The sequence below is a fragment of the Anolis sagrei genome, chromosome 3, assembly GCF_037176765.1.
Source record: "Anolis sagrei isolate rAnoSag1 chromosome 3, rAnoSag1.mat, whole genome shotgun sequence".
Classification (NCBI taxonomy): domain Eukaryota; kingdom Metazoa; phylum Chordata; class Lepidosauria; order Squamata; family Dactyloidae; genus Anolis; species Anolis sagrei.
This window is the reverse complement of record NC_090023.1, coordinates 143,375,577-143,402,644: the sequence shown is the minus strand read 5'-3', so window position 1 is coordinate 143,402,644 and position 27,068 is coordinate 143,375,577. Positions and strand designations below refer to the sequence as shown.

The 27,068-nt window shown below is 39.8% G+C and overlaps 1 protein-coding gene across 1 annotated transcript in view; it reads left to right on the top strand.

The window, feature by feature from the left end:
* UVSSA (UV stimulated scaffold protein A) overlaps nt 1-26,435 on the top strand; it is a 61,577-nt gene extending 35,142 nt beyond the window's left edge. The window contains exons 8-13 of the mRNA XM_060769286.2: nt 1,631-1,808; nt 3,531-3,668; nt 12,783-12,966; nt 14,193-14,304; nt 19,819-20,008; nt 24,907-26,435. Coding sequence (XP_060625269.2) covers nt 1,631-1,808; nt 3,531-3,668; nt 12,783-12,966; nt 14,193-14,304; nt 19,819-20,008; nt 24,907-25,000 — 896 coding nt within the window. The 3' untranslated portion in view covers nt 25,001-26,435. The remainder of the gene's footprint in view (nt 1-1,630; nt 1,809-3,530; nt 3,669-12,782; nt 12,967-14,192; nt 14,305-19,818; nt 20,009-24,906) is intronic.
* Nucleotides 26,436-27,068: the final 633 nt, after the last annotated feature.

Sequence of the window (27,068 nt, the reverse complement as noted above, 5' to 3'; positions counted from 1 at the left end):
GGTAGATAGCAAAGAAAACTGATTTTTGTTGCCAGTAGTTTTCCTTCCTATTAAAATAAAATAACAGTGCTTGTCATGGAATGCTATATTATGTGTTATACAAGAAGGAGTGGGCTGAATGCCACAAATATTTAGCCTGCTAGGAATAGCAGACTTAATGGGGTAGTCAGATCAGACTGGAGGGATAAAATATGGAGGACTCTTTGGTTCCATTCATGCAGGCACTAGAGCATCCATGCTAGAAAGCTGTTATGGTATCTCTGTGAGAAAGAATGTAGTAAATTGACAGGGATTCTTAATCCTGCTACATCGTCCAGTATCTGGCTGTGTTGAGCTAATCCCTGGATGCAACCTCTCACCTTGTAACACAGGCCAGATAGCCTTCCTTTCAGACTGTTGGTAGTGGTGTCTCCTCTCTGTTTTTATCTAGAACATGGGAAAGAAACTCCCTGGGCTACTGTCTTGGAGTTAGTTTTAAGCAGGCGGCTGACTGTTTTCCAACTTGCTGGTGAATTTAAGTTTAAGCAAGTGGGAATGAAACTGTTTCCTGTTAAGTTTGGCCCAAAACATTGCAGATCTCGAGTCCAAATGGAAAGATGTTTAGGAAATCAATATGTAAAAAAGTGAAGCAGGGAAGAGGAGGAGAAAAACATACCCCTGTGTATAGCTTCTAACCTCTGTTAACTCTGTTTACAGTATGGAAGTATCTCTTGAACAATCCTTGAATCGTTCGGATGAATGTTTCAAGATTATTTCCCAGAGTGACAGGGTAAAAAAAAGAAAGAAAAGAATGTTTTCCATATTTTATTAGGTTTTGGCAGGGGAATAGGGTAGAAGGTTTGCCTACATGATAGCTAATTTGATTTTCCAATCAGATGTGGCCCTTGCATATAGGAACATGTTAATGACAAGGTGTTTTTCAACATCTCTGCCAGGCTGGATGTATCAAAGACTTCCTTATTTATGGACCTAGAAAGCTTTGGAAAAGGAAGTATGGTTTCAAGGTGCACATTTCTGCTACCTTGATCCCCAAACACAGCTCAGCACAATAGCAACTTTTCCCTTTTTTAAATCTCTTTCATGTTTGCCGTACAAGTTGTGGGATTGTGGATCTGTAGAGAGGGATTGCAGGAGAATCGAATCAGATCGAGAAAGGTTTAAGTACTCCCATGTTGTTTTTGCTCTCCTGTAATTCACTTTCCTTTGAAGAAGAAAAAAGTAATCTCCCCATGCCTGCGTTTTCAGGAGATGGCTGTAATTGAATCTGGCAGGGCTTTTCTTGTTTCAGGCCAGATGGACAGCAGCAAAACACCAGAATCGGCATTCTCCTTAGGCCTTCCACTTTCACTGCCTTGTTTCTGAAGGAACATAATACTCATGCTGTCTAAAAGGGTAGAATGTCTGGAGATAACTTAACAATGTAGGAACCTCTTGGAGATGACTCTAGTTGAAATGCTGAGCTGCTAGACTTGGTGTTCTAGTGAAACTGTAACTGAAGCAGATTCCTGTTCCATTTCTGTGATATTCTAGTTAAAAGCTATCCAGTTGTCTTTGGGACTCTTGGGGTTTCTTCTCACATTGTTCCATAACCCAAGTTTTATTTGCTACTATCTAACCCTTTGTTTTGCAGGTTTGGAGCCTGTGATTCCACCAAAAAACTTTGGCGGTGGAATAGTAAGAAAGACGTCGGCCATGGCTTCCCAGTCTCAAGCTAAAAGAAATGACGAAGAGCTTGATCCAACCTGTGCAGCTGCAACATGGAAAATTATCCAGGATAAACTGCCTAGAATACAATCTACAGATGACAGGTTGATACAAATTGTGTGCATCTGAGGTCTTCAAAAATCTGTATTCAGAATCTTATTCTTACTACCTTTCAAGCCAAAGCAATTCACTGAAACCAATGGAATCATGACAGGCTGGAGAGGAAGTCCTAACGCTCAGAGTCCAGTGGCAAGAAATAGTCCAGCCTTGGTTTAGTTCCCATCCTGTTCTCCCCTAACAACTTCTCTTAGGGCCCTTCCACACACCCCTATATCCCAGAATATCAAGGCAGAAAATCTTGATATTCAGGGATATAGGGCTGTGTGGAAGGGCCCTCAAGGACTTGGAAATAGGGCAGTTGGTGAGGGATCAAGATGGCTATGGACATACAATCTAACCACTATAGTTCACAAATACCTTAATTTAATATGCTGTGTTGTGTGGCTTCAAGTAATTTCTAACTTACTCTGACCCTAAGACAAACCTATCAAAGTGTTTTCTTGGCTAGATTTGCTTGTGAGGTGATGGTGGGGGAAGTACACAGCTTTGCAATAAAAAAACCTACACAGCAAACCGTGCAACTTTCTGCTTGCATTGCTTTTTACTATATACTTGTAAAAAGTTCATGAAGTAAGAGACTAAATTGAACATTATATCACTTTACAAACAAGGTGGTGAACATATGGCTGAAGCCTTTTCCAATTTAAAAATTGGTCAACTCAAAAGCTATGCAGCAGGAAAAGAAACTTAGCATGATTGAAGCTGCAGTCATATTTGGTTTTGTTGTGCTACATTGCTGTTTTCTACACAGTGTTTTTGTAGTGAAATACACTTGTTCTGTGAACTTGCTATTTTTTAATAGGAAACGGAAAGGTTTGCACTTTAAATGAGTTTTACAAACAAAACATTGCAAAACAACACAACAGCTTTGCTTTTGAACTATCTCTAAGGCTGAGACAGTTCAACTTGTCCAGTTTTACCCAGTAGGCTTCCATGACAAATGAAGATTCAAACCATTGTCTTCACACCTTTATCCTTCTATATCAGTGATAACAACACAATACAGACTTTTATTTTTATTGGATGAGATCCATAATACAGACTCGGTTAATATAGTCAAGCTCTTATTTAACCTCTCTATCCTAGCGTTAATTGCAGAATCCACCTTGTAATCCCAGACATGTTGTGAGTCCATGAACTTTGATCCAGTTAATGACCAGTCTACACCATCTTACACTATCATAGAAGGGGATCATTGGTCATCTTTATTTTAAAACATCCTTGAAAATAACAAAATCAACAGTGGATTTGAATCTGAATGATGGTTCTTGTTTTTACTGTGTTTGATTTTGAACTTATTTTGCTTTCTCTATCAATAGAAAAGTCATTAAAGGTACATGATAAACATATGGACCTATATCCTAAGTATGAGTAGAGCAAAAATCTCCACCAGTGTAATTACTCTGGATGTAATGTATACTGCTGACATTATCTCTAGTCCAGCTGCTCACACAATAAAAATGTATTGTATACCATACTTCTGCAAACTCTGAAACTGTTTTCACATTGGCCTTCTAGTAGCAAAGTGGTGTTAGATAAAGTCAGACTTATCCTTTATTGTCCTATTTTATCATGAATTGCTAAATTAACATGACAGGTTAAATGCCAATTTGAGAACAAGGTTCAAGTTGTGTTGTTATTCTTGGTGATGCAGCTAACATATCTGTGCCTTGATTTTTTTTTATCTTTTGTCCTTTTTCATGTAGAAAATCAGAACCAACAAAATCACAGGAACTGAACAGAAAACATGAAGAGGAGAAAGCGAAGGCTCCTCTCGTGCCTTTTGGGGTAGACCTCTTCTACTGGGGCCAAGAGCAACCTGCATCTTCTGGCAAGATTCTTAAGTGAATATATTCCACCTTTTCCCTCTAATCATACAACATTATTTCCTCTGTGTGCTCATGTTTTAAGGAAGCTCCTATCGAGTAGTGTTTATTCATACAGAAATAATTCAGTTCAGCAATGCAGATAACATTCAACTGTATGTATATTGCTGTCCTTGGAAATAGATATGAGGATTTCCACATTTGTGGGTTTGACTCTTGAGGGTTTATTATTACGGATTTGATTAAAATGCACTCTCAAGGAATCTCTAGGTCCTCCAGTGTGATTTTGTGGTCAAGCTCACCAAAGATTGGCCATAGAGTCACACTGGAATGCCCTGATATTCCTAGAAAGGGTTCTTTGAGGTTAAAACAAGAATTTTTATTTGCAGTTTTTTTTTTTACTTTTACAGGCATCCCTAACCTCAGCAAATGTTATAATTCAGTTTCTGTGTTCATATGTTCCCTTGTATATGCTACAGTGTAATGTGCACCTTTTTTTGGCTAAATTGCTTAGCCAGAAGTAAGATGTGCATTATCATTGTTGGTACATTAGAATCATGCACCTAAATCTGCTCATGTCCCTCTGGCAGACAAAGGCTAGCAAACTTGCCAGCCTAGACCTGGCAGAGGAGTGGCAGCTTCCCAACTGGCCTCATTCAGACCATGAATGAGGCAAGTTGAGAAGCCAAGGTGGAATGGCTGATAGGCAATGGAAGTCTGGGCCTGACAGAGGGCGGTGAATTCCCATCTGGCCTCATTCAGACTGGGAAGTCACATCCCTCTGAATTCATCAGACCTGGGTTGGCAGAAGGGCACCAAATCCAAAGTTCTTGAAGACCCTGTGAATAAGACCCAATGAGAGTCCAATACATCTCTGTGAGGCAGAGGCCGAAGCCTGGAGGAACCACATGGCTTCCTCATGCCTCTTGGCTAGAAAGCAAGGGAAGGAGAGCATTATATTGGACAACATTTTTTTTAAAAAATGTCATTACAATCAATGGCACATTACCCTCAAGTAAGTATGGTACTTTAACTCACTTTATGCGTAGAAAAGTGCAGCGACATTTCCAATTGTTTTGCTGCAATACCATCTCTTTTGGCTGGGACCCTGTATACACTTACCTGAGACCGAATCTCAATATTTTTGAACCTGCTTCCCTGGAGAAATGGGAAGTTTTGGGTGCACAAGGAGCAACTGCACTCTAGCCTTCCTTGTCTCTCTTAATGCCCACTCCCCGACTGTGTTCATGCATACACAGAGTTCTCCTGCATTCACATAAGCCATCTTGTTCAACCCCATGTAAACACAAACTGGCATTACTTCAAACACACACATACACACCAGAAAGATCCATGTGATGTCACCCTAGGACAGTTTTTTCTGAGTTCCATGTATCTGTTGACCTGCAACACCACCCACCTCATTCAGCCTCTTTAAACAACAACAACAACAACAACTTTATTTTTATACCCCGCCACCATCTCCCCGCAAGGACTCGGCAGCTTACAAGCAGGACCAAGCCCAGAACATACAACAAAATACATCAATTAAAAACACAGCATGATATTAAAACATAATTAAAATATATCAAACCAAACTCAGCAACCAGTAACCAGGGCATGATCAGACTAGAGAGGGCTGGGCGTGGATTTGTGCAAAAAGCAGACTATAAGGCCAGGGCTAGGGGTAAAGTGCTGAGAACGGCCCATAAATAAGGTTTGCAGAACTTGACACTGTGGTGGATTTCAGATTCCATACTGCACAGGTGGATCAATGTTGAAATGCTAGCCTCCACAAATAACAAATATATCATACACCAGTTAAATTAGTGAGGTAGAAGTTTAATATTTTAGGGCATACATTCGTATTTGTTTTGCACATTTCTTTCATGAAACTATTTAGACTTTTTAGAATGCTAGCACAGTTACCTTTTTAGATGGCTAACAATCAGGAAGAAGGAATATTGTGGCATCTTTAAGATGACTAGTTTATTTCTGCATACATTTTTGTGAACTCCACTTTCTTAGGCTATCTTTAGCCTGAAGAAGTAGGGTGAAATACATTAATGCTTATTGTGAAATAACCAAATCTTTAAAATGATACAAAACTTTATCCTTAGTTTTATACAGTGTTTTTAGTAAATAATCTCAAAAGCAATAGTAGCGATAATAGCGAAATAACGGCAGCATGAAGATACAAACATTTAGTAACATTTGTGGGGGGGAGTGTACTCTCAGTCCACTAGAGGGCATAAGAGATTAATTATAAACTTAAAAGTTTTGCACACAACTATCTCAGTTATACAAGTCTAAAATAGGGTATTTCTTTTTGTGTTTATCAGATTGCCTCCCCCACAGGCCCGTAGCCAGGATTTTGATTGGGGAGGAGGGGCTGAGTCTGAGTGAAAGAGGATCTACCCTAGCAAACCTTTTGTATCGTTACCCCAATACCCCCATTAATATGGGATATATTGAGCATGGTGATCAGATCATGATATGAATAAACATAACAGTTTAAATAATGTACCAGTAAGGCCTTTTTGTGGACCACCATGAGAATTGGAGGGGGGGGCTGTAGCCCCTCAAGCCCCCCCCCCCCCCCCCCCCGGCTACATGCCTGCTCCCCCACACAACTACAGTTGGATAAAAAGTACCCAAATAAATACTAATATAAATAGTAAAACCCCCTATTTTTATATTTCACCCCTTTGGAATCATACTTCTAGTCTTTTAAGCTGAAGTCTAATTCTCTTGTAAAAAGAGAATTGCCAAAAACCAACGGGCAACCATCATAAGTGCCTATGCACCAACACTAGACGCTGATGAAGACATCAAGGAGAAATTCTACTGTCAGCTGGATACCGTCCTATCGGGGGTTCCTAAGGAGGACAAAATCATCCTCCTGGGGGACTTCAATGCAAGAGTCGGGCGAGACTTCGACCTGTGGCCAGGCACCATAGGAAAAGACGGGGTTGGAAACAGCAACTCGAATGGCATCCTGCTTCTCACCAAATGTGCGGAGCACAACCTCGTCATCACCAACACGCTCTTCCGCCAGAAAAACAAGTTCAAGACATCATGGAAGCACCCCCGGTCAAAGCATTGGCACCTCTTAGACTATGTAATCACACGTGCCAGAGACCGCCGTGACGTACTCCTCACAAGAGCCATGACAGGTGCTGACGACTGCTGGACCGACCACAGGCTAATCCGATCCACGATGGCTATCAAGATCGCCCCCAAGCGCAGACTCCAAGGAAGAAAGACAAGGCGCAAAATGAACACCCAAGCCCTTCAGGAGCCCTCCAGGCGAGCCCATCTCCAAACAGCACTCAAGGACCATCTACCCACAGTACACCCCGAAAATGTTGAGGAACATTGGAACAAACTGAAGACCTCCATCATCCAAGCCTGCGAAGAAACTATTGGATACCAAGCCAAGAAACATCAAGACTGGTTTGACGAAAATGACATCGAGATCCAACAGCTAATCGACAAGAAAAGGAAAGCCTTCCAAACATGGCAGAGAGACATCAACTGTGCTGCTAAGAAAAAGATCTACGCCAGTGCAAAAGCTGAGGTCCAAAGAAGGACAAGAGAACTCAAGAACATCTGGTGGACAAAGAAGGCTGAAGAAATCCAACACCTGGCAGATACCCATAATGCTCAAGGATTTTTCAAAGCCACAAAGGTCATCTATGGGCCAAGAAACCATGGCATACAGCCTCTACGCTCATCAGACGGAACCAAACTCCTGAAGGACCAAAAGTCAATTGCACTACGTTGGAAAGAACACTACCAAAGCCTCCTAAACCGCAGCTCCAGTGTGGCCGAAGAGGTCCTCTCACAAATCCCGCAACAACAAACCAGGGATGAGCTTGCAGCATTGCCTAGTTTGGAAGAAGTCAGCAATGCCATCAGCCAACAAAAGAACAACAAAGCCAGCGGACCGGATGGGATCCCTGCTGAAATCTTTAAAGAGGGAGGACCTGCGCTGACACACCAACTCCACCAGCTCATAGTAAAAGTGTGGGTGACCGAGAAAATCCCAGCAGACTTCAAGGATGCCACCATCATCACCCTCTTCAAAAAAGGGGAAAGAACAGACTGCGGAAACTATCGAGGTATCTCCCTTCTAACCTCTGCTGGAAAAATCCTCGCAAGAATCCTTGCAAACCGCCTTCTGCCCCTCTCAGAAGACACCCTCCCAGAATCCCAGAACGGCTTCCGCCCCTCCAGAGGAACTGTGGACATGATCTTCACTGCACGACAGCTCCAAGAAAAATGCAGGGAACAAAACCAACCTCTGTACATGGCATTCATCGACCTTGCAAAGGCATTCGACACAGTGAATCGCAGCGCTCTCTGGACCATCCTCCAAAAAATCGGGTGCCCAAGCAAATTTGTGAACATCCTGCGGCTCCTCCACGATGACATGATGGCAACAGTCTTGGACAGCAATGGCTCCCAAAGTGACCCATTTAAGGTGGAATCGGGTGTCAAACAGGGATGTGTTATTGCCCCAACTTTATTCTCCATCTTCATCGCCATGATACTACACCTTGTTGATGGGAAGCTTCCCACCGGAGTGGAAATCATCTATCGGACAGACGGCAAGCTATTTAACCTCAGCAGACTGAAAGCCAAAACCAAGGTCACAACAACATCTGTTATAGAACTCCAGTATGCTGATGACAATGTCGTCTGTGCGCATACAGAAGAAGATCTACAAGCCACTCTCAACACCTTTGCAGAAGCATACACAAAGCTTGGCCTGTCACTGAACATCGAGAAAACCAAAGTGCTGTTCCAGCAGTCACCAGCCGCCCCCTCTCCAATGCCAGAGATACAGCTTAATGGTGTAACATTAGAAAATGTCGACCATTTCCGCTACCTTGGCAGCCACCTCTCCACCAAAGTCAACATCGACGCCGAAATACAACACCGCCTGAGCTCTGCAAGTGCAGCATTTTCCCGAATGAAGCAGAGAGTGTTTGAGGACCGGGACATCCGTAGGGATACTAAGGTGCTTGTCTATAAAGCTATTGTCCTCCCAACCCTGCTATATGCCTGTGAGACGTGGACTGTCTACAGACGTCACATGCAGCTCCTGGAACGATTCCATCAGCGCTGCCTCCGGAAAATCCTGCAAATCTCCTGGGAAGACAAGCGGACAAACGTCAGCGTGCTGGAGGAAGCAAAGACCACCAGCATTGAAGCAATGGTCCTCCAACATCAACTCCGCTGGACAGGCCACGTTGTCCGGATGCCTGACCACCATCTCCCAAAGCAGTTGCTCTACTCCGAACTCAAGAACGGAAAACGGAATGTTGGTGGACAGGAAAAGAGATTTAAAGATGGGCTCAAAGCCAACCTTAAAAACTCTGGCATAGACACTGAGAACTGGGAGGCCCTCGCCCTTGAGCGCTCCAGCTGGAGGTCAGCTGTGACCAGCAGTGCTGCAGAATTCGAGGAGGCACGAGTGGAGGGTGAAAGAGAGAAACGTGCCAGGAGGAAGGCGCGTCAAGCCAACCCCGACCGGGACCGCCTTCCACCTGGAAACCAATGCCCTCACTGCGGAAGAAGATGCAGAGCAAGAATAGGGCTCCACAGCCACATGCGGACCCACAAGGAAACCCATGATGGAAGACCATCTTACTCGTCCAACGAGGGATCGCCTAAGTAAGAAGTAAGTACTTTTAAGCTGAAGTCTAATTCTCTTGTAAAAACATTCCCTGTCGCAGGAACACGGGATTCCAAAGTATTTCTTTAGCACTGACTTATAACCTTAGAACAAATCAACACCTGCAACAAAATCATTGATTGCAGTTTCTTTTTCTGGACTCTGTCAAAAAAAAGAATCTGATTATTGTGTAAAGCAATGATTCTCAACCTTCCTAATGCCGTGACCCCTTAATATAGTTCCTCATATTATGGTGACCCTCAACCATAAAAGTTTTTTCGTTTCTACTTTCATAACTGTAATTTTGCTACTGTTACGAATCGTAATTAAATATCTGATATCCAGGATGTATTTTCATTCACTGGACCAAATTTGGCACGAATACCCAGTATACCCCAATATGAATACAGGTGGGGTTGAAGGGTAGATTTTGTCATTTGGGAGTTGTAGTTGCTGGGATTTGTAGTTCACCTACAATCAAAGAGCATTCTGAACTCCACCAACAATAGAATTGGGCCAGAATTCCCACACAGAATCCCCATGATCAACACAAAATATTGGAGGGATTTGGAAGGAATTGACTGATTTAGGGGAGATGTAGTTCACCTACATTTGGAGAGCACTGTGTGAATACAAACAATGATGGATCTACACCAAATTTGGCACAAATACCTGAAAGGCCAAAATTTGAATACTGGTGGGATTGGGGGGGGGGGGGATTGATTTTGTAATTTGGGAGTTGTAATTGCTGGGATTTATAGTTAACCTACAATCAAAGAACACTATGAACCCAAACTTTCACCAAACTTGGCAACTACCTATATGGTCAACATTGAATACTTGTGTGGTTGAGGGGGGTCTGTTTTTGAATCCTGGGAGTTGTAGTTCACCAACACTCAAAGAGCACTCTGCATCCCACGCATGCACATCATGCTGTCATGTGCTGAGCACGCCTGCTCTCCCCTCCCTGCTTAGAGTCTTAGAAACAGCTCTCCCCTTGGCTGAGAGGCCAGCCAAGAGGCCAGCTAATCACAGCAAGAGGAGGGCTTTTGGTGGGAGGATTTGCCATCTGTTTCCAAAAAGGAAGAGAAGGACGGGCGGAGAAATCTTCAACCTTCTCTGCCAAAGGGGTTCCTAAGACCATCAGCAATATGTTTTTCTGATGCTCTTTAGCAACCCCTCTGAAACCCCCTTGCGACCCCCCCCCCCCGGGGTCTCGACTTCCAGGTTGAGAAATCTTGGTGTAAAGGAAAGAAATCTACTCTATGCACAAAAAAGGTTCTAGTGTAGAAACTTCAGACACCAGATCTTTCACCAATAATTTACTTAGAATAAACCTTAATCCTAACCTTGTCAACATTTACTTCAATCTCAGCCTGCAACAAATGATCCACTTTTATGGGAGCCAGTCCATTTGGGCCTTATCTATCCTTGCCTATAATACAGATTCATAATGCAGTTAAATTGCATTATGAAGCTGCATGATATGGCAGTGTAGTTGGGGCCTTGGGCTAGTAGGGGGAAAAAATTTATTTATGTTCTGCTTTATCTCCTTGGAAGGACTCGGAGCGGATTACAGTATATATAAGGCAAACATTCAATGTCTTTTTACATGACAGTGACATACAGTAACACAGATAAGGTAAAAATGGGCAAAATCAAGTAGACCACAGTGTTTCTCAAACTCTGCTCCCCCAGGTGTTTTGGACTTCAGCTCCCAGAAATCCCAGCCAGTTTATTAGCTGTTAGGAATTGTGGGAGCTGAAGTCCAAAACATCTGGAGCACAATTTGAGAAACTCTGAAGTAGAGGATAGGTAGAGACTCAGGAAAGTGCCAACTTTTTGAATGTCAAAAAACCAAAAATTCAATAATACCTGGCAAACGTGATCCATCACCCTTACATCCTTTGAGACTTTAAATATGCAAGAGTAGTGCATTCTTTAAAAGGTGAATGTAGCTGCAGTTTGGCTATTCAGACAACATTCTTGGAAACAGGGCCTTCTCGGTGGTGGCTCCCCGGCTGTGGAACGCCCTTCCCACAGATATTAGATTAGCACCATCTCTAATGGTCTTCCGCAAAAAAGTAAAGACCTGGTTATTTGTGCAGGCATTCGAATAATTAGTGCAAGACTGGTAATGACATAGGAATGGAACAATGGATGACGAATCTGGATCATGTTTTTTAGTGACGAGACACTAGTGAATGGTTATTATAGTAATTGTGTATTAATTGTGTATTAGATTAGGTTATTAACTGTTTATATTGTTGTTGGAATTCTGCTGTGTTCTGTGTCTTGTGAACCGCTGTGAGTCGCCTTCGGGCTGAGAACAGCGGTATAGAAGCAAAGTAAATAAATAAATAAATAAATTTATCCACTCGAGGAAATACTGGGGCTGATTTCTCATATCATTAATATTATTATTATCATCATCATTATTATTGATGATGATCATTATTAATGATATCATCATTATCATTATTATTAATGACATTTTTCTATTTGTATATGTACACCAGGACAGACAAGTGTAAGTTAGGAGATCCAAGGAAAAAAATTATCTCCCTGGGACACCAGGAGGAGATAAATAGACTTCCAAAAATGTCCTAGGACCTTCAATTGACCAGAGGTCTACTTCTGGTTTCAAAAATGACTTTTTAAAAAGTGTTGAACAATACAGACAGCCCTACACATTTTTAAATGAACTGTAGCTTCCAGAGTATTTCAGGAGAATCAATTCATCTTTCTATTGTATCGACTTTTTTCTCAATGTTGAGGGGGGGGGGAGTGGATATAAATAAAAATAAAAATAATTTTAAAATTATTGGCCAGATAAGGCTACAGCATAACCTCATGGCTGCTTGCCACCCAAGGAGTTTACTATAGTCCCCCTTCCATACACCAGCCCCTCTCCCCAATATGGGCATGTTATGACCATCCCTACCCCTGAAATATCTCTTCATTCTCTTTCTCAGCTGGTGGTGAGTGGTGCTTGCTGTGTAATACCTTCTGGTCTCCTGAGTAAAGAGGGAAGAGAGTAACATTTTTTAATGCACACTATTTTTAAATACTGTTTGTGAAATTATCCTTTCACAACATGCAGATATCTACATGTATTTTATCCTAAGCGCCTCATTTTTTTTAGTATATGTTGATACTTTCTCAGCTACATTCTACATTTTCATCTGGAAGTTTACATCTGATAAATGTGCTTCTTTAAAAAAATCTGTGAGCATCTTCTAGATGTGAATTGTTTGGAAGTCTTTTGAAATAAGAATTGTGCTTTAGAGTAAATTTTAAGAGAACCTATGGATTAAAATTAGAATTGAAATTTTGAAATAGTTATATTCAAACAATATTAAGATATTGTAAAAGTACTATAAAGAATATTGGGAAGAGGGGAAATACCTAATGACTGAGCAGGTGTGTATATGCCTTCCCTTTGTCAGATTTTCTTCTGAGCATCGCTTTTGGGCCCCCAATGAAGTGGAAGAAGAAGTAGAAAATGAAGAAGTTGCAGAGATGCTGAAAAGCAGATATATAACATTTGCTGGAAAGTTTGAACCAGTGAAACACAAATGCAGGGCGCCAATGCCTAGTGGAGGACTCTGTGAAAGACAGGATAGATTTAAGGTGAGTCCATAGTAGGATCCATAATGTTGTTTTTGAATCTTAATTGAAGGTGGACCACAGGAATGGCTATTCAGAACATCAGTCATTATTGGAATTACAAAGAGGGGTCTTCTTTAAATGTGCAAAGAATGCTATCCCCTGAGTTCTTCCACAACGCATCATTGATCCTTGGAAAAGAGGCGACCATCCCTCGAAAATGATGTTACCTTACCTTATTAAACAGAGGTTGCCAGTACTTCTGTGGTTCAAATTCTGAAAAGGCCAGAAAGTGTTCTAAGAAGCATTTCCAAACAGTTTAAGGCCTCTTCAGAATTTGAGTTAGAGAAGCAGTGGCTGCCTCTGCTTAATAAAGTAAGATAAAGTTAATTTGGGGGGTGCTGAAGTTTGTCCATGGGCAGAGGAGGGAAACAGGAGGTTATGTGTGGTAAATATTTTGGTTCTTGGATCTACAGAAATCTTTCTGGTTGCCCATCCCTCTTTTTTTTAAAAAAATAGAAACATTCTCCTCCAAAATTAGAAGTACCGTATATACTCGAGAATAAGCCGAGGTTTTCAGCCCTTTTTTTAGGCTGAGAAAGTCCCCCTTGTCTTATACTTGAGTCAAGGTTATTTATTATTTTATTATATTTATTATTATTACAGTTGTTATTTTACTCTATTATTACTGTTATTATTGCACTTCCATTATTTTACTCTCTTTTTATTATTACATTTCCATTATTTTACTCTTATTATTTTTGTTACATGTACTCTGTTTATTATTATTGGAAGGATACATAAGCACATTTACATTGAAGAAGGTTAGAATAATGGTTTAATCAGAGTTGGACAGTCTTATCTTAAATTACAGTTTTATGTAAATATTCAAAAACATTTAACCTACTGATGCCTCAATTAATGTAATATTATCGGTATCTATTTTTATTTTGAAATTTACCAGTACCTGCTGCATTTCCCACTCTCGGCTTATACTCGAGTCAATATGTTTTCCCAGTTCATTCAGTAATATCTGGAGTTGGGCTGTATCCTCATGGCTCCCAATGTATTAGTAACTAAGTGAAAGTAAAATAACCAGATGCCAGAGAAGCTTAGAGGGGGAGTAGTTATACAAGTGCTTATCTGTATGTCCAGGGTGTTCCAGATCAGGACGAGAGTGTTACTAGTTTGTTTTTAAAAAATCATAATGTAGATTTTTAAAAAAACACAATCTCCATTTTGTCTTGAAGTGTCCTTTTCATGGGAAAATAATTCCTCGAGATGAATCCGGGATCCCAATTAATCAAGAGGACAGAGATCGGGAAGCAAAGAAACAGTTTGAAGAAAGGGAAAAACAACCAGGTTTGTATATTTCATTTAGTTTTTGAAATATAGGTCAGGTAATCTTTAGATAATGAAGAAAAGTGGGGAGTTTCAGAAAAACGTCTATTTCTGTTTTAATGACTATTCTAAAGCCTTTGACTGTGTGGATCATAATCAATCGTGGTAAGTTCTTGGTGGTATGGGTATCCCAAGTCATCTTGTCTGTCTCCTGAGGAATCTGTTTAACGACCAAGTAGCAACAGTAACAACAGACTGGTTCAAGATTGGGAAATGATTATGGCAGGGCTGTATACTTTCACCCTACCTATTCAACTTGTATACAGAATACACCATGCAACGTGCTTGACGAATCCAAGGCTGGAATTAAAATTGCTGGAAGAAACATAAACAACCTTAGATATGGAGATGATACCACTTTGATGGCCAAAAGCAAAAGAAGGCTGAAGAGCCTTCTAACCAAAGTGCAAGAAGAAAGTGCAAAAGCTGGGTTGCAGTTAAACATCAAAAAACCCAAGATGATGGCAACTGGACTGATTGAGAACTGGCAAATAGAGGGAAAAACATGGAGGCAGTGACACACTTTGTATTTCTAGGAGCAAAGATTACTGCAGACGCAAACTGCAGCCAGGACACCAGAAGATATTTACTTCTTGGGAGGAGAGCAATGATCAATGTCAATAAAATAGTGAAGAGTAGAAACATTACACTGCCAACGAAGGTCCGCATAGTTAAAGCAATGGTATTCCCCGTAGTAACCTATGGATGGGAGAGCTGGACCATAAGGAAGGCTGAGCAAAGGAAGCAAAGGCTTTTGAACTGTGCTGCTGGAGAAAAATTCTGAGAGTGCCTTGGACCCTGAGAAGATCAAGCCAGTTCATACACCAGGAAATAAAGCCTGGCTGCTCACTGGATGGAAAGATAGTAGAGGTCAAGATGAAGTACATCATGAGAAGACAGGAAAGCTTATGGAAGACAATGATGATGGGGAAAAAGGAAGGAAAAAGGAAGAGGGGCCAACCAAGGGCAAGATGGATGGATGATATCCTTGAAGTGACAGGCTGGGGGTGGCCACAACCAACAGGGAGCTCTAGCGTGGGCTCATCTATGAGTTCACAAAGAGTCGGAGGCAACTGAATGAGTAAACAACAAAAATCTTTAGATGTTGCTAAAACATCTTGAAAACATCAGTTTGACAGCACTAATCTTAGCGTTATGAAACTTTTTTTTATAAATCACAATTGTATTTATCATAGATTAAAAACTGGAAGAAAAACATTTTAAATGTAAGAGAAGAAATCCAAACCCTACTAATATCTTCTTTTGCTGGGTTTAAGTTGCGACATTAAAAGTGGTTATATCTTGTACCTATTTCTTTAGTACTAAACGAAATGTATTGTTACTGTAGTTGAGGATATATATGTGTTAAGAATGAAATGATCGGGTATTGCCAGTTTGAGTTTTTCACAGATCTCAGGTGCCTACACTTTGCATTCTCAGCCTTCTATATCATTGTGTGCCTTCAAGTCAGTTCCAACTTACAGCTACCCTAAGGAGCATGTGGGGTTTTCTTTGCAGACTTCCCTTTGAGGCTGAGAGAGTATGATTTCCCCATGCTGTCTCTCTAGTCAGCTATATTACCATACTGTTATTGGTTCAATGATTTAGCTTAATGGCACAGATCCATTGGAAGAAGTCGAATTAACTTTCTAACCCAGTGGTTCTCAACCTGTGGTCCCCCAGATGTTTTGGACTTCAACTCCCAGAAATCCTAACAGCTAGTAAACTGGCTGGGATTTCTGGGAGTTATAGGCCAAAACAGCTGGGGACCCACAGGTTGACAACCACTGTTCTAGCCCTTTGAGCTCCAGAAGCTTATTTGGGATTCTTTGTTTGAATTTTGCTCTGAGGTTTCTTGTGATTGGAATCCCCTGTAGGTTGTTGCTTTGTGAAACTGAGAATGGATCAGGGAGTCAATCAGAGCAGGAGAGGACTTTGCCAAAACCAAGATACAGTGCGGGTTCCAGCCATACAGCCCAAGATATACATAGGTGCTTTTTTCCTTAGCCAAACTAGTGAAGAGTCCTTGCTTAACCCAGTCTGCAGAAGGATTGCTTTGACTCAGGTTGCCAAACCTCTCCGTGATTCTTTGCCAATCTTCACTTACTCTTTGTTTTTATGTCCTGTTAGCAAATGGAAAGGTCTTTGAACATCTGTGATGCTTCCCTGTAATAATGATGGAAGCTTGCTTTTGTTTCTTAACACAGTTTTAAAATATTGCATCCCAGCCAAGTGTCCACAGAGCTGAGCTTCGGGCTCTTCTGAAACGACGAATCATGAGGGATTAGGCTGACCTGCTAATCTGCAGTGTTCATCCTTTTACAATAGTTCACACAGAGGAGCAAATTAAGTGCCTATTTTTTGTGTCAGCCCTGAAGAATATCTGGTTTTCCAACCCTTAGTGACTTGTTAACAAACAGGTATCAGGACAAGGTAGTGAAGGCAGCCGCTGGCCAGTCAGATGTGAAATAGTATCTCTTTACTAACTACAGTATTGATTCCACCCTACCCTTGCAAACTGTGTAATTTTCTTTTCCCTGCTGCTAAACCAGTAACAATGTATGAAGAGCTTTAGGGGCCCATCAGTGCTCAAAAAGGCTGCTCTTCCTGGCATGCTATCGATTTTTCTCAAAGGCTTTTAAATTGCTCCTTCATTTTACTCAAATGCTCATTTCATCTCTACTGAACACCAGCACTTTTTCGTTGTGTTTAAACAATTGCTCCATTCACTGGGTTCCTAAACTGTGACGCCTTCTTATTTACTGGAAGATAAACTGTTTAGACAGTTTTTTGTTAATCTTGGATTAATTGTTCCTGTATCTGAATTGTTCTGCTCTGTATTCCTTTCCTTCAAAAAAAATTCCTCTGTGATCCATCTAGTCCGTGATTGTATTTTTGTTTTGGCTTCTTAGGTTTCTTCCCCCGAGTTCCATTTTCCTTCTACTTATATGTGTAAGAAGTTCAATCTTGCCCTTATTGCCATAAATGAAGCTAATAGTCTGGTTCTCTTTGCCTTTTAGAGGTTTATCAATACTCCACACTGTGTCTTTTCGGTGTAGAACAGCCTCGCTCTGCCAGCATTGAAAGACTGAGATTGTTCTTTGCTTTATCATTCATGACTGATAAAGACATGCCTATTTCAATTAATGAAAGCTAGCAGGACCCATAATTAAGTACTCTATCTTTTTATTCTAAAAACACTTTTTTCATACATGAGCATATCTAAAAATGAGGTGTATCTTAGAATAGCAAGTGTATCTAATAATAATAATAATAATAATAATAATAATAATAATAATCTGAAATCCAGTCACTGACCAACACACTCAGAATCTTTAGCATTGACATCAGTGTGGAGTTCAGCCTCGACGGATGTGCCACAGTGGCATTAAAGAAAGGGAAAATTACCCACAGCGAGGGCATAGAGATGCCAAATGGACAAACCATAAAGTGCAATCAACCTAGGCATACTACAGTTGGACACTAGCAAACATGGGCATGTGAAAAATGTGGTCAGCAAAGAATATGTCCAAAGGGTCAGAAATGTTTTGAAGAGCAAATTAAATGACGGAAATACAATCAAGGCCTGGGCCATCCCCGTCATCAGATACACGGCTGGAATTGTGAACTTGACACAAGCAGAGCTGGATGATCTGGACAGAAAAATAAGAAAACTGATGAAAATCCACTACTCATTACACCCCGTAGTGCTATCTACAGACTTTACCTGCCCAGAAAATCAGGAGGCAGAGGGCTTCTGCAAGTGAAACAAACGGTAGAAGAAGAGAAATATGCCCTGGCGGATTATGTGAAAGGCAGTCAAGAACCAACATTGATGGAAATCAATAGTCAAAAACTGCTTCAAGTGCAATAGACAAGGAATAAATATTGTAAAAATACAATGCAGAGCAGAAAAAAACTGGCAAAAGAAGGCTCTCCATGGATAGTTCCTGGAAAAAATCAAGAGCAAAATTGACAAGGAAAAGCATGAATGTGGCTCACAAATGGAACTTTGAAAAAGTTGACAGAGGGCCTGATTCTGGCATCCCAAGCACAAGCCATTAGAACCAATGCCATCAAAGCCAAAATTGAAAAGTTGACGACAGATTCCAAATGTAGACTCTGCAAGGAAGCAGATGAAATGATGGATCACATACTCAGCTGCTGCAAGAAGATCGCGCAGACGAATTATAAGCAGAGGCATAACATGGTTGCTCAGATGATCCATTGGAACTTATGCCACAAAAACCATCTGCCTGTGACAAAGAACTGGTGGGATCACAAACATGAAAAAGTAACATGAAATGAACATGTCAAACTACTCTGGGACTTCTGAATTCACACTGACAGAGTTTTGGAGCACAATACTCCTGACCTCACAACTGTGGAAAAAAACAAAGTATGGATTGTTGATGTTGCAGTCCCAGGTGACAGCAGAATTGACGAGAAGCAACTGGAGAAACTGACACGATGTGAGGATTTAAAGAAAGAACTGCAAAGACTGGCATAAGCCAGTAAAGGTGATCCCAGTGATGATCGGCACACTGGGTGCAGTGCCTTGACCTGCACTTAAAAACAATTGATGCTGACACACTCACCATCTGTCAGCTGCACAAGGCCACCCTACTGGGATCTGTATGTGTTATTCGCCGATACATCACACAGTTCTTGATACTTGGGAAGTGTCTGACATGTGATCAAATACAAAAGCCAGCATAGTGATCTTGTTTGCTGTGTACTAATCTTGTATATTAAAATAAAATCGCAATGTATTATCTGCCTCCTCTTTTGGCTCCTATATATTTTTGTTAATGGTGGTTGTACCAAAATTAAGTTGCATCTTACAATTGAAGAAATGTGATATTACTCTTCCCATTTGAGCAAAGGAGGAGATACTAGTTTTTGCAGGATTTTGTTAGAATTGAGCTATCAGTGTTTGGGCTGTTGACCTACAGTGCATTTAATTTCTTATGGTGTGGGGTTTTTTTAGATGTAGATGTTCTGCTGGTATGTTTTTCGACAAAAAGAACCCCACACACTTGCTTCCCTGTGAAGTATTTCATACATCATTTGAAGTTTTAATGACACAAGCTCTTAGAAGCAACATTCTTTCTCTTTCTTTTTTTTTATCAGAAACATACTTTAGCTCTGGATTTTCAGTTTGTGAATTCAAGCACACAGTCAACAAAATCAAGTGCAGGGCCTGGAACAAACACTTAAGCCTTTTTTTTATAAGGCAACACCCGAACAAACAGTAAGGCTTTTGAAACAGATTTCTGATTTTTAATCTAGAATTGGCTATTTTTTTCCTTGTGTAGAGTATTGCAAGACTCAAAACCCCAAATTGCTACATGTTCTCCAACAGTCCTTGTAATGATTTTGTTTCAGCCTTTTATTTGGTTCTGGTGTTCTGAAAATGTATAATGGTCAAAATAATCAGCACTGAAAAAGATGTTGGGGTTTTCTTTTTGTCAGAGTGGCAAGATCCAGAATTTATGAGGGACATTGAAGCTGCTGCTGGAGTCGATCTGGGGTCTGCTCGGTATAGTGGGAAAGGAAAAAAAGGAAAAAACAAAGGGAAGAAAAAGAAATACCCAAACCTGGTTGACCTAAAGCAACAGGCAAACACTTCTCGTTCTCGCCTGGAAAAGAAAGTTTTCAATAAGTAAGAGTCGTGTTTAATTCTTTGTAATGTCTACATTCTCATTTGTTTTATTTATCATGTTACCTTTTCAATTCCAAATTCTCATGATTTTATAATGCCGTCTCTGGAAACTGAAATTAGTAGAAATTAGCAATTGATTAAGGCCATTGACTTGGTAAATCCACATTTTGTTGTGTCTCCTGTAATTTGGCCTAACATTTGGGTTTAAGATAGAAATCATTTAACTTTTTTTAGAATGTATCTAAGTAAGTCATAATGTGTGCAAGTGCACTATTGGAGCTCTCATGCTTTTGACATATATCAGCTTCACTTCTGGGATTTTATGAAAATATCATAGAGATGACAAAGGAATCCAATCCAACCCCTCCAAAAATACAGAAACAAAACAGCCTCTGTTTAAAAACCTCAAAAGAAGAAGATCCCATCACATTCTGGAGAAGTGTATTCCACTGTCAAATAGCTCTTATTGTAAGGAAGTTCTTCCTAATGTTTAGTTTGAATCCATTGATTCATATCCTAATCTCTGGGCAGCAGAAAACAAACTTGCCCCATCTTCACCATGACAATCTTTCAAATATTTAGTATAGTTACCATGTCACTAGGGCTTCCATAGTCTAACACAGTGGCTCTCAAGCTATGGGTCCCCAGATGTTTTGGCCTTCATTTCCCAGAAACCCTAACGTCTGATAAACTGGCTGGGATTTTCTGGGAGTTGTAGGCCAAAACACCTGGGGGATCCACAAGTTGAGAAATGCACCAGATCTCATTTGATCTTGTAAGTTAAGCAGGGTCAGTGCTGATTAGCATTTGGATGGGACACCACCAAGAAATAATAGGTTCTGTAGGCTACATTTCAGAGGTAGGAACTGGCAAAACCACCCCTGAATATTCTTTGCCCAAGGAAACCCTATTAACTCCATAAGACCATCAAAAGTTGACAGGCAATTTGTAAACACACATAACATGTCATCTCTTAGTCTTCTCTTTTTCAGACAAAACATACCCATTTCTGAATGCCACTCCTTATAGGGCATGGTTTGAATCACAGTTAACAAAAAGATTTGTAGTTTTTGGAGGGCCATTTTTGTTTAATTTCTGAAAATAGAAAGGAGAAAAGAGAGATGAAAAGACCAGTGAAACTAATTCAGAGAGATGATATTTTTGGAAAGAATGAAGTCCACAAAATACCCGAAGCAGGGGGATCTGTGACGTCTTTTTCTCTCCCCAGCAGAAGAAGCCTCCTCCATTTTTTCTTTGAAAGTTACCTCCTTCTCCAGAGAGGTCCCTGGGAACTCCCAATGGCACTAACATAGGGTGGCCATTGAAAGTTCCTCTCTGAGTATGATGGGAGTTGAAGTTTTTCTCTCTGTGTTTCTCTCAGCCAATAAAAAGCCTGATGGTGTCCATGCTCTAATTGGCTGAAAATGGACACAACTGGTGATTACAATTCCCAGAACCCTCTCTTGCAATTTGCCTTATTTTTTTAAAATGTTATGTTTAAAACTTAAAATAATTCTTTAAAAAACAGTAGATTGGTGAATTGTTTTGAAACTTGGCAGGCCTGCAGTCGTAAATGGGGTCTACAACTGAAGTAGGTTTCATGCAGATAGACCTTAAAATGGCTGAGGATTAAGCCTTCAAGGTTTCCCATTGTAGTCAATGGGCTGAATCTCTACCGAATGAAATGAAAAGCACCCCTCCCCCTTCAGGTAATTGTCTGATAAACAAAATGAGGGTTCAGAAGAAAGCAGACCTGAAACCGGCATGCCTTTTGGCCCAAATGCACATGACTACTGCTTAAGCCAATGGTGAGGCAGTGGCTATTGGAAGTCAGCCTCCCTGCAGGAAACATAATGAATAGATTGATGATCTGGCATGCTTAAAGCAAGTGGAACAAAACAAATGTTATTAAATCAAAAGGCAAAATACCTTCTGTTCTAAACAAAAAAAATATATTAGCACTTGCAGTGTTATATAACCTCAGAGGCCAAAATGAACCAATTCAGGGAATGTTCATCATTTTCTAAAAAAAAAAAAAAAACCATGTTCCTCTGCCTGTTTTGATGTAATGGTTGTTACAAGTAATGAAAACTCACATTGTTTTCTTCTCTTTGCCGAACAACACATTGTCCATGACAATCTCATATTATCTACCTTTATTTTTAGGAGTCAATAAGCCATAAAGTTCTAATAAGCAGGATTTCACATCAGCTTTAGAAAATAAATTTAGAAAGTTGTTTTTAGTTTACTGTGCTTCGTGCTAATGATTTTGAATGTGTGTTAGGGCCAGGCGTGGGAATCCAATCTGTCATATTTTAATAGGTTTCATAGTTTGCAGCACTAAACAAGATGATAACCTTGGCTTTATATAACAGCCCCAAATTACTTGAAATGTACAGGTGATAAAGCCCGGCTCTAGTCTGCCAATAAAGTTAAGTGAAATTGCACACAGATCATCAGAGTGGGATCTCATTTCATTTACAGTATCTCACAAGCCAGTGGTGCTAATGTAAAACCTACATGACACGAAAGTGCCAAGGCCGTTGTGCCGCGCTAAAGACTCCCTTTTCTCTTGCCAATTAAACAGCATGCCACCTCCAGGACCATGTCAGCAGAGTTGCAGTTCCCTTATAGCTTGGTTTCTGTAAACTCTTCCTGCAGAGTTTGCTTGAAGAGGTGCTTCTTTAGTCTATTAAAAATCTTGCCTGTTGTGAATACAGTACTTTGTTTTACATTTCCGTTCACTCCGCCTGCACTAGTTCTGCCCCATCTCCCCTAATAATGTATATTATACATAAACCTGAAGAGTACTTCTTTCACCTGATCAGACAGACTCCACTACATGAAAGCTCATTGTATAGTGCATGGTTTTGATGGTATTGTTTGTTTATTATTTAGACTAATTCTACTCCACTCTTCAGTCACAAAGACTCTCTCAGAGTGACTTGTTAATTTACCCTTGGACTTGCAATCAGATTCAGATGTAATAAATAGGACATGATGGAGCTATGTCTAGCTGGCTGCCTCCCACTCAGTGACCCTTTGTCTTTAAGTTGCTATATGTCTTTGCTATTTCTTTCAAAAGTTTTTGTTGGGGAATCTGAATTGTTAGGCTCAAAAAATAACCCTCAGATAGGGTAATTCCACCGAAATATAGCAGTACCAGGAGTAAACTCTATAACCAGCAGAACTTGCATGTACTGAGAAGGGATAGCCTTCTAATCTTTAGAATGGCTTAGGATTGTAGGGTCAGAACTTTAGGTTCAAAAGGATTTACTGTATATACTCAAGTATAAGGTGACCCAAACATACGCCAAAGCACCTAATTTTATCACAAAAAACTGGGGAAGCTTACTAACTCGAATATAAGCCGAGGGTGGGAAATGTAGCCGCTACTGGTAAATTTCAAAAATAAAAACAGATACAAATAAAATTACATTAATTGGGGCATCAGTAGGGTAAATGTTTTTGAATATTTACATAAAACTGTAATTTAAGATAGGACTGTCCAACTCTGATTAAATCATTATTCTAACCTTCTCCAATGTAAATGTGCTTACGTATCCTTCCAATAATAATAAATAGAGTAAAACAATAAATGTACCTTATATACACAAGTATAAACTGACCCGAATATAAACCGAGGCACCTATCTTTTCAGCCTTACAAAGTGCTGAAAAACTTGGCTTATACTTGAGTATATACGATATTAAAGTAAAAAGAAAGACATTCGTGATAGAAAAGTCTTGGAGCTAACTATCTTGCTAAATCTCATCTTCAAAAGAAGGTAAAAAGTAATGAAGTCCATGCAGCTACATTTTGCCTACAGAGGCAAAATGCATCCTCACTGGGAGAAAGAAAAGCAGAGGTAACAATGGTGGAGACCCCATGGCCTTCCCAGGGCAGTTTTTAAATTTAAAATTAAGTTCCCTCACAGAATTTCATTACTACGTCATAAAAGGGGGAGGAGACAGTGGCTAGCAGTGAAGACAAAGTCAAAGCCCTTTAGGAAACATGCATAGGAATGTGGAGGAAAGGAATCCTTGAGTTTGGCCCTGCCTCTAGGCTAGCTATTCATTGAGGACTGGAAACCTGATGACACAAAGATTTGTGCAGCCCAGGGATGAATCCCAACAGTTTTGGACTTTTCTGAGAAGGACATATTTCATAGAGATTTTCCTAACTATTCAATTTTTGGTCTAGGGAGAATAATTTTTTGTTTGTTTTCCCAAGTTTCTTCCTGACATTCTAAACACAAAAGCAAACATTGAACTGGATTTAGCTTCTTCCTTTCTGATTACTGTCAATTTAACTTTACTCATTGGGTTTTTTTTCTGAAAGCTGTTTCTGATAATGATTAAAAGAAGTTTTTAGTAGGTATTTAGATATATGATGCAGTGAATGCTGGAATGAGTGGGTTGCATTAACTATGTTCAAATGCAGTTTGATCGTTTCAGCTGCAGTCCATTCTATACAGACATTGACTGTTCACCAAGTTCAAGATAGTGATGAAAAGGAGATGGTGAACATTGTTCCCCAGAAGCTTATGTCCTTTGTATTTCTAAGGCAATGTTTAGACTTTCACCTAAGTAATTGTCTAGAATGGATGTGGCTGTAAAAGGTGGGGAGTGCATGATCATTGTGCTGAAATACTTCCATTTGTTTATTTGTATTAATGAGCCCATTGCTAAATTAAAACTGTTTGTATTGCTGTAGCTAATTTAGTTAACATAATAAATTTGTTCTGCTTCATCGTCAGTGCAGTGTTTTAGACTCAATTAGTAATTAATCATAGCCACTTCATTATTTTTGCTAGCATATTCTAAGTGTTTTCAACATTTGCATAAAAATCCAGTTTAGCGCTCTTATATTCTTCTTCTCTTGCTTTTTACTTACAGGACAGCAGTAAAACGGGTGGTGAAAGAAATGAATCGAATGGATCAAAGAAAACACGAAAAGTTTGCAAACCAGTTTAACTATGCATTGAACTGAATGTCATACATGGAGAGACTGAAAATATACTGAACATTGCTCCAGTTTTTAAATATTTTATTGAAATATTAATTGTGATATATTCATGTAATTTAATATTTGATCACAACATGGATTTTTATAAATGAACTGTGTACATGTTTCTACATATAAACCTACACATTGGTAAACTACCTGACTTTTACATTAAAAAGTAGTCCTACCACTTGCCTATATTGCAGCAGCCTTCTGGAATGTTTTGTGAAGTTTTTAGTTGGGGTTTCTGCCTTTGACACAATTCTGTATATTTTGGATGGGATGGTTATTTGTTTATGTATTTTTCTTTTGTACGGCATTGAATGTTTGCTGACTTTGTTGTTCACTGCCCTTCGAGGAGATAGGACACTATAATAATAATACAATAATACACCATTTATATTCTGCTCTATCTCCCCAAGGGGACTTAGAGCGGATTACAGTATATACATATATGGGCAAACATTCAATGCCTTTTATACAGTGAACAATGACATACAATACAAACAAAGGCAAAAGTTTCCCTTCCATCTTCAGCGTCTGGAGGCGATACTCAACCCTGGCCATGGGGAGGTGCTCTTGTTCCATTTTTCCATGCTGAGGAGCCTGTTGTCCATGTCCTTTTCATGTTGCTGGCATGGTTGCATGGGTGCCTTTCACCTTCCTGCCAAGGCAGTACCTATTGATCTACTCACATACATGTTTTTGAACTGCTAGGTTGGCAGAAGCTAGAGCTAACAGCGGGAGCTCACCCCGACATGCAGCTTTGAACTGCCAATTCACTTTCTAGTCATCATACACTGCAAAAAGATACCAATGGCTTGGGGTAGGGACAGGGAATCCTTCTATAGTAATAGACAGAATTCATCTGATTAATCTCATGCTTAACCCCCCCCCCCCCTCCTTTATAACTGCTTTGGTCACTTCCTACTCAGATTATTGCAAAAAAAAATTTCAAATTGGATTTCCATTATCTCAGTGTAATCCCTGTTTTCCATTCAAAATTTTGCTGCTACAAATATTTTTTTTCATGATATTTTCCCACTTTTTTCTTTTCATTGGTTATTCTAGAATTCAGTACAAGCTTCTTGTTTTAATGCCAAAGCCCTGCACAACCTGGATCCCATCTATCTTTTAACCTCTTTTTTCCCCCTGATCAATCTGTTCAAGATTGCATTCTAGAAATTGTGAGCTTCTCGTCCAAACATAGTTTCCTCTTCCATGGCTCAACTTTGTCCTTTTACACTTACCATTCCATACCCTTAGATTTGCCATCCTAAAAGTTTGCAGACTGCTCTCGGTTAAAATTTTCTTGTTTTCTAAAGATTTCATAATTTTCATTTAATATTGTTGTACAATCTTGTCTGTTTTGATTACATGTATTGGTCTGTTTATAATACATTATACTTTTTGCACTTTATCTGGGTGAAATTTGTTTTACAATTATATTGTAGGTTTATCATGCCTATGTGTATGTACATATACTTTAGAGAGTAGTCCATTGGCAAGATCCATTGTTTTTGGTTGTTTTACTTGAAAAGCTTCATGCACATGAGTGATGCTCTATAAACAATAACAACTATAATTTGACCATTATGATGCTGATTGAGAAATGCTTATCAGGGGAAACAAAGGACAGGTGATGCACCATGGGGGGTCATTTTTATATGGTAACAGAGATATAACGCTGAACTCCAAGGGATGCTTATTTTCTAATATGGGAATAAAATTGCATATTGGGCAAAATATACTGTACAGATTGTGAATGAGTAGTACATGTTCACAAGAAAAACCCAGGTTGGCTTCCCAAGGTCCAATAATAAGAATAAGAACAACAACAACAACAACAACTTTATTCTTTTTCCCCACCACCATCTCCCCAAAGGGACTTGGGGCAGATTACATGGGACAAAATGTCCATAAGACAATAAACAAAACAATCAATTAAAACAAAAACCCAATTAAAATAAAAACATAGTCAGATAAAACACTTGTCCAGTTAAAACAAAGTTAAATAGATATAAAAGTATAAAATATTAGTATTAAAACTCCA